This window comes from Stylophora pistillata, chromosome 13, assembly GCF_964205215.1.
Source record: "Stylophora pistillata chromosome 13, jaStyPist1.2, whole genome shotgun sequence".
NCBI lineage: Eukaryota > Metazoa > Cnidaria > Anthozoa > Scleractinia > Pocilloporidae > Stylophora > Stylophora pistillata.
The window spans coordinates 8,306,451-8,315,113 of record NC_142531.1 but is presented as its reverse complement, the minus strand read 5'-3'; the positions used below and the strand labels follow the sequence as shown (position 1 = coordinate 8,315,113).

General features: G+C 39.5%; 1 protein-coding gene across 1 annotated transcript; it reads right to left on the bottom strand.

Moving 5' to 3' along the window:
* Positions 1 to 525: 525 nt before the first annotated feature.
* Positions 526 to 5,222, bottom strand: LOC148717474 (uncharacterized). Its single transcript, XM_088743934.1, has 4 exons — positions 5,157 to 5,222; positions 4,594 to 4,715; positions 2,935 to 3,872; positions 526 to 2,243 (listed from the first exon to the last, which is right to left on the bottom strand). The coding sequence occupies exons 1-4, from the start codon at positions 5,205 to 5,207 to the stop codon at positions 1,681 to 1,683; spliced, it is 1,674 nt and encodes a 557-aa protein (XP_088600060.1). The 5' UTR covers positions 5,208 to 5,222; the 3' UTR covers positions 526 to 1,680.
* Between the last annotated feature and the right edge of the window lie 3,441 nt (positions 5,223 to 8,663).

The following is an 8,663-nucleotide window of genomic DNA, read 5'->3' as shown; positions in this document are numbered from 1 at the left end:
ATATCAACTCTACTAAGCATGTTAAGCTGGAAAGTGTTTGTGAGGGATTTTCCAATATTGTTGGTGTTGATACCCTAATTTTTTTCAGTTGAGTCTCGATGATAATCCTGAATAGCTTTGGTTTTGTTTTACTTCGCTTTGTGATTGGTCTAAAAAAAACCTCGATAACCCGCCACTCAAACCAATCAAACACAAAACTAAAACCAGTCCTTTCTTGGTCAGTGGCGTTTCCCGCGCTTCAACCGGCCTGGTTACCCGTGTTTACTTTCGAGTTCTCACTGGCTAGTGATGATGTCAACCTTTGCTATGATTAGCTGTTGTCATTACTTTGGTTTTGTTTCTCGACGCGTGATCGAAACACGCTCTGATCAAGTGACCGACTTCACCAACTGCTAATTTCATCTATATATCCAGATTTCATTTTTCCGCGCAAACGAACGTCCTGGTAAGGTATAGCTTCAATCATCAGGTGACTCACTCGAAAGTTCGCTTTGCAGGAAATATTAGAAAGACTTTAACACTGGATTGGTTCCAACAGTCTTTTATTTGAGCATGACTACCTTGGTTTACAGAAGCAGTAAATGTAACTTAAGTATTACAATACGTAGTACAACTGTTGGCTTTTGAAGAAGAGTTTTAATCTTTTTTTTTTTTTTTTCTGTCTGGTAGATGCGATTAAAATAACTTGAAGGAGTGATATAACGAGAACCAAGATGGACGTCGCATGAAGGTGCTTTAAAATGCTTTAAATTGCTTTATCTCTCTTAAACAATATAAACTCGTGAATTTAACTTACTGCTTTTAGTTTAGGTACTTAGGTTAAAGACCACGTGATAAGATAGTTTTGTTTTGGTCGGGCTGGTCGGAGCACGTTTAACTTTAACTCTAAGTTGGCAAGAAAACAACGCGCTATTTTCCCTTTATAGTGAAATCTGGACGAGTAGCATGATTCGAGAAGCCCGAACCTCAAAGGAAGTATTTTTCGCTACCGTCAACGGCCTTACCGGTTACTTTTTCGCCCGCAAGCACAATGACGAACTCAGTCTGATTTGTTACGTTTAAATATGCAATGTAGAATTCAGCAGCTTCAATTTTGGGAGTTTTCAACCGTAAGCACCTAAGATCAGACTGAGTACGTTTTCAGGGGTCGAACGATTAGAAGTTGGAATTTTCAATTTTCTAGCCTATTCATTTGTAGTTTATTTTCATCAGGAGACAGTTATCTTTGTTACCTCGCTTTTGATCAAAATCTATGACTACCAACTTACAGCCATGCAAGGATTTTCACTTCAACTCTCCCGTTGTGTGCTCATTATACTCTACACGGCCAAGAGGGACAAGGAAATCTTCGGCCGATTGGTGTTTCTTGACCATATGATGCGTAAGGAACAGCATGAACTAAATGTTTCTCAATACACTAGTACATATTGGCTCTCCTTTATCTGAAAGCTCCTTATTACAGAGAAGTAAAGACCTATTTGATATACAGTAAATGTGAAATGAGTAAATAGAGAATATGTTTTAGGCTGCGCTGTTTTGAAAGCGTCTCTTTATATGAAATTTTTGAGAATTTGCAATTTTCTTAGTTGATGAATTTTCATTTCCACCTGTCTGTTAATTTCACGATATGCAAAGCTTGTTTAGCGAAGTTACCTGCAGTGCTATGGACAGGTCAAAGGGTTAATTGGTTTTCAACCCATTTATCTTGTTCACGTTGGCAGCCAAAACTTTATTGTAGGCATTCACTGCATCATGGATTTTTTTCAAGCAGTTCTCCGGTAATTTCGTATGAGATGCTGCCACCTCACATCGGAACTCTAGCAAAAAACGTCCTAAAAGAAGATAAGTCTCTTCCGAGAGTTTCACGTTACTTCTTTTGTATCGTAGTAAAAGGTTTATCGCGAGCTCTGGGTCATTAATTGATCCAAAGTCTAGCAATCCACCTCTGTCTTTCTTTGGCAGACGGGTACGGCGGATCACTCGCATGGCGTCAAACATCCTCGACAGGTACTTGCTCATCTTCATCAAGCATTTCGCCAGGCCTATATCTCCACAGTGTTGGTACTCCTTATTTGCCTCTCCCCAGTTTTCAATCATCGATACCCACAGGTCGTACGTTGATAGCGGCGTGTAATATTGACACGTGGTGATCGCATTCATCTGAATGCCCTGGACTACATGTCGAATGGCGCCTCGGGTGTGATATGCCTCTGCAGCGTAGAGCAGGGCTTTGGCGAGGTAAACTGTGAAAGAGCGTAATTGCACATAACATTTGTCAATTCAAGCCTACATATATGATACCAAATCCTCGGGGTCCTACTTTTTTTAATTTAACACAAGGCGCTGAGCGGAAAATGCCGCTTACTTTTGCATTTTTCATCGGTACGTTTCTATTTTGAATGACGTTTCTAAATGCAACGTTACCAAAGTAAAGCGCACGCTCCAATCTAGTCAATTCAGTGTCCACCATTTTCCCATGGGTATACGCAGTTGACGTTGGGCAAATGCAAAGACTAGTTTTCGCGCGCTTGTTTTTCTGGTCAGGTAAGATTTGTTAAAAAAAAAGGGAACTCTTGCTACAATGTATCATGTCATGTTAAAAAACAAACGGTAAGCACCACAGCGTACACTATTTCAACTCAAGAAGCTAGAGTCTCTCTCGGCTATCGCCTCGCCCGACTCTTACACTTTCTTCGTGCTTAGCAACCTCCCGCGCGCATCCATAACTCAATAGTGGGTTCAATAATGTCGGCCGTGGTGTTTACCATTTGTTATTAGTTGCTCACATTACTAATGGGGAGTGTCAACTAAAGTTGAAAGGGTTAGTATCGTAATGAAACAGCTCGCGCATTTTGAATTAGTTTTCTGTGATAAGACAGCTTTTTCATAAACAGTTATTTACATCTCTAGTCTGTCCAATCGATGTCTAATTACCTGTTGATTGCTTGTCGTATCCTCCATACTCTGACATGGTTTGCAGGTACTCCTGGTACTTATTATTGTGGGATGATCTGAACTGAGTCGGTGAAGTCTTATCAGTTTGTCTCAAAGCCTGCTGTTCGTTCATATCTTGAAATGTTTTGAGCCAATGTTGCAAATGTTCTACGGCCCCTACGGCGCCTGCATCTGTCATGTTCTTAATAGCTTCATCTTTCATATCCTCAAAGAAAGCGTTGTTGTACTTGAAGACCTTGTAATAAGCACTGGCCAATTCTTGCATTTTGTACAAATTCATTTGCTCAAGGGTGTGGAGACTGCGAATAAATGAGGAGGGAAGGCTGGGAAACATTGAGGGCATGGCAAATTCCAGAGTGAAGGCGTAAACATTAGTGTCAAATACAAGCTCCGATGGCATTTTAAAGACTTTTTCAAAATATATATTAAATTTCGCAGTGACGGTTCCAGAATCTTTTCCAATAAGCCCAACGTCGTAGTCTGACTTGTACGTGGCGCTGCCATAAGGTTTAGGAAAACACACTCCACTCTTGGGGATCTCCCAGCTCAGTGGAATGTCGGTGTAACTGTCTCTCTTTTCTTTGCAAGCTTCTAACTTCTCCTCACTTACACGCCGGAGAATGTCAGTAACTACGAGATACCTAGCGGCTGTAACATTAAGTATCATTTCTGGCTCCTTTACTCTGTCTTGTATAAGTTTCCAAGGTTCAGGCCCCGCCGAGGCAAATTGAAAAAAAAATTTCTCAGCCCTCTTTGCTACTGCCTTGAATTTTTCTGTTTTAATTGCATCCTGAAAGGGTGGTTGGAACGTCCATGCGGAATCCTGTGGGTGTTTTTCAAACTTGTATTCCTCTACGATATCCGCTTTCATCCAACCGATTTCTTGTTCTATAAACTCGGTACTGGGCACAAGAGATCTGTAATGGAATAAAACCAATGTTTTTCACCCCGTGTCGCGAAAGTGGGACAGGAAAAAATATTTGAGTACCATAAGGAATCCAAGTTAATGCACTGAATTTTGGCGAAGGTACCGATATAGCATTGCCCAAACTGAGTTATAAAATTATGCTTAATAGGTACGCTTTACTTAGTTTAATTTAGTTTAATTTAGTCCATTTTCACTGCATTCAGTTTTGCAGTGGGGAAGGACTAGAAAGGAACATAGGAACCATTCGTGCTAGTCCACCCTCCCACCCATCTCACCCCAGGGGAGGACATCCATCACACAGTAATCTCGTGTGTGGGAAATTAACGTCTCCTACCCCAACCCTGCAGGAGACGGGACCTCCATTTATTCGTCCCTATCCGAGAAGACAAGAATATCTAACTATTTCTTGATGTTATAGAAAGGTAGCAAATTCTTCTCAATTATTTTAAGACCCTGAGTGTTGGTCCGGCCGCGGCTCGAACCCTCGACCTCCCGCACAACGGTCTAGCGCTCTATCCATTGAGCTAACCGGCAGGCGGTTATAATAACAAATCTCTGTTTCAAATCAAGTAATATTATGCTTAAGACTATGATAATATTCATAGCGATGTAAAATGTGGGCAATACAAAATGGTGCAAGGTAATTGAAATGACACTCCATCTAATGTATGTCCAGAAGCTAAGCTCCTGGTATAAGCAACAAGTCGCACCTTTCAGTGACGTTTCTTCCTTGGAGAGGTTCAAGTTCGTCTTTTTTCTGTGGATCAATCGGCTGGTGTTCATCAGAATCCACCTCGAACATGGAAACTGGAAAGAGCTCGTCATCGCACACCTGTCAGACAGTATAGGTGATAAACACTGTAAGCATTACATAGTACTCCTTTATTTGGCTTAAATCTTTGCACTCTAACATCAGCATTTATATTCTCCAATTTAGTTGAACATGAAATCAAGAGCTGTTCAATTTTTGTGATCAATTTCTTAATTGTCACGAGTCTAATTTGATTCAGAAGTGATACCACAGTGAGAAATGAGATGTTAGTCACTCTCAGGAGATGAGGGGTTAACCTGGGAGAGTGCGGAACCATTTCGACCGCGATCAACGGGTGTTAATATTTGAAGAGATTCCCCAAACGTTTTAGTTGAGTATCTTAGGTATATCTGCCACTATTAGAATGTATCAACTCATTAAAACACAGTTGGTGAATATTGTACATATTGCCTGGATACAAAACTTAAAACTAATTATTTAATCTTTTTTTTCATTACTCACCACATGTCGTTGCACTAACATGAAAACCAGGATACTCAAAATGGACATCATGTAAGGGTACCTGAAAATTCTAAAGGAAAAACAAAATAATAATAATAAATCTGAGTCTGTTTCAGTGTCTTAAGAGCCAGAATCCGCCGACAGTTGCAAAATTTCATAACTGATTTTTTTTTCCTGAAGGACTCTTTTCATGAACCTTTTTCAAAAATTATATCAAAAAGGTTTTGTCGCGTTTTTATTTTTCTCTTAGGAAAAGTCTAAGTACGCCCAGATGGCCGTTCTCCCCAACGTAAAGAAATGCAACTTCGGAAACTTCGTACGCCACAATGCGATACAAACCCGATTTCAAATTTTGTGTGCTAGCAGATGAAACTGTAAGGGTTACGTTGAAAACAACTTAGGACTCTTCAATCAATCTCTCTCCTAGCTAAAGCCCTAAATTATAGCCCCTAGTAAGAAGCCATAGTTTTCAAAAAAAATAAGGTGCTTTTTACTGATCAGCGATATTCTTTAAAAACCTTCATCCTACCATTGGATTTGATGCAACTAAGGGACCAAGACTTAAAGCTATAACTTTACGAATAAAATATTTGCTTTAAGCCCAATACTGTGTAGTGTCTGAAGGTTGAGTGGGACTTGTGAACGACAAAAACTGCACGTGATATATTGTATTCATGGCCTAATATAACGGCTGGACTAGCCACCAGCCGGTGTTTAATTACTAATGATTTCGAATTATGTCATTAGGATGTCATTAGGATGCTTTTCTTTGTAGTGTACTAATGGATTTTATGTTTCATCCTATTTTAAATGTCCTGCGTTTCACTGATTGAAGTTCTTTCTTATTTATGAGGGCCCCACTGAAAACCGCTATGGCGAGTTAGGCTCCCTCGTTAAATATTATTATTATTATTATTATTATTATTATTATTATTATTATCATGGTTTGCATGAGATAGACTTTACACCACGAAGCCGACAATCCACCGCTTCGATCTTGAAAATTAAATGAACCCATCAACACGATAAGCCACGACGACACTAATTTTTAAAACAAAAGCGCCCGGGTGTAAAATGTTAGGTTTTTTCTTTGTTTGACATTTTTCGGACAATTTCATTTTATTACCTTTGTTCCACGAGATGCTGATGACAAGACTTAAAAAAGGATAAAAATAAAACGAATTTTTACAGCTATCCAAGACGTGCAACTGGGAGCAAAGCGTTCATCTAGTCAGTACAATAAATTTAAAATAGTTTTTCAAGGTCGTTTTTAGCTGAAGTGCTCGGATGGGCCAAGTACTAGTTAATTGACTTCGTTTTGTAGTCTAACCAGAAACAACCAGTCGCGGTTTCTTTCTCTCGCTTTTTTACCTCATAACCAAGAAAGTAAAGGAAGTCAAGCTTGCAGATCAAAATCTTACTGAACAAAAGCCTTATTCTCTTTTGACAAAAGGCAACGCTTTTGTACACGATTTCCCACTGCTAATTGCATGAAAGTAGAGACACTTAAAGGTGTCTGAAGAATCCTTTTTCCCCACTAGCACTTTGACGAGTACGTAGTTGCACTAGGCATATCTTTTAAAAGCTTATTAAAGCTTTTTAAAGGACTTGTTTTGAACGCGTAGTAGCACTGAATTGTTGGACCATAGTTAATAAAGGGAAATTTTTATGAAATGCGGTAAATTTCAAAGACATACTGTCGTTGTCTTTTTTTATTTGAATTCATGTGACAATCACCGTGTGTGTGTGCGCACCCGCACACACACAGACACAGACACAGACACACACACACACACACACACACACACACACACACACAAACACATACACACACACATCAGATCGATAATGACAAGGTGTTTACATGCGAGAAACTCTTCGATCCTGGTTGAACAGATCTTGTCGCTTTCATTCTGCCATGACAGAGTCATGATTAGCACGCGTCGCACTGGCACTGGCCACAAGCTCACTTATTAAGAAAAAATAGTGCAATTCCCTTTTGCTGATTAGCTATATTCTTTGAAAACTTGTATCATACCTTTAGATTTGTGGTAGCTGCTTAACAAGACTCAAAGCTGTAACTTTACGAATGAAGTATCTGCTCTAAGACCAGTATTTTGAACTGTCTGAGGGTTGAGTAGCAGTTGTGAAGAAAAAAAACTGCGCTTGAGATATTATATTCATGGCCTAACGGCTGGATTCGCCACCAGCTGATGTTTAATTACTGATGATTTCAAATTATGTCATTAGGATGGTTGACACAGGTATTACCATGGATAATTGATTGATAAGTGCCGTTCTTTCTAGTGTACTTAATGGATTTTTTGTTTCATCCTACTTGTATCGATTTAGTTGTTTTACGTTTCACTGATTGAGGTTCTTTTCTAATATGATAGCTTGCATGAGATAAACTTTACACTGCGAAGCCGACAATCCATCGCTTCGATCTTGAAAATTAAACTAACCCATCTACACGATAAGCCATGATGACACTCAGTGGTGGCCTCACAATTAAAATGGTCAATGTTATTAGTTTTTAAAGCGAGAATGCCCAGGAACAAGATGTTGGGCTCCAAATTTATTCTTTGTTTGACATTGTTCGATCAATTTTCATTTTAATTATCTTTTTCTTTTTTTCTTTCACGAGATACTGATAACAAGACAAGAAGACGAGAAGGATAAAAGTAAAATGGGTTAATCTGCAGCTTTCCAAGATGTGCAACTGAGAGCAAAGCGTTCATCAAGTCGGGACAACTAGCTAGCTTTTTAAGCCCACTTTTAAAGCAATAGGATAAGCCAAGTACAAGTTAATTGACTTCGTTTTGCGGTTTGACTCTGAACAACCAGTCGACGTTTGTTTCTCTCCCTTTTATAACCTCATGTCCAAAAAAGTTCTAGGTCAAGCTTGGAGATCAAAATCTTACAGAACAAAAACCTTATCCTCTTTTGACGAGAGCTAACGCCTTTGTCAGCGATTCCCCTCTGCTTTTTTATTGTTTCACGATAGTTACCATTGCTAATTGCATGTGAGTAGAGATACTTAAAGGTGTGTGAAGAACCCCTTTTCCCCACCAGCACTTGCATGGCGAACAATTCGATACAGTCAGCGGTTGTCATTGCTGACGCGCAAGTTGTCAGCCATCATCACCACGGGCTCCCACGGCGTGGTTTTTATCAGCGGTTGACACGATGGGCACAGATAGGCTCATAAGTTTCGCTAGCACAAAAATGGCGGAGCCAAGTAGGAAAGCAGCTAAATACAGGAATTGCACCGACCTGTGATTGGAAGTTAAAAATAGCATTAGTCACGCTGTTGAGCTCAAGAGACTTGTATATCACGTAAGCATTTGTGGCCGAAAGTTATGTTAGCATTAAAAATCTTTGCTTTTTTCAAATCAAATAAACACAAACCTTTATATTATCGCTGGAAAAGAAATTTTCGGGTCAAATCTACTTCGGTAAAGGGGTAAATTTATGGCGTGGATTTGCTACCTACCGTTCGTTATT

Coding starts and splice junctions, on each gene's coding strand:
- LOC148717474 (XM_088743934.1), bottom strand. CDS start 5,207: ATGATGTCCATTTTGAGTATCCTGGTTTTCATGTTAGTGCAACGACAT. Junction 3,873..4,593: donor GGAAGAAACGTCACTGAAAG/GTGCGACTTGTT, acceptor ATTCCATTACAG/ATCTCTTGTGCCCAGTACCG. Junction 2,244..2,934: donor ATACGACAAGCAATCAACAG/GTAATTAGACAT, acceptor GCTCTTTCACAG/TTTACCTCGCCAAAGCCCTG.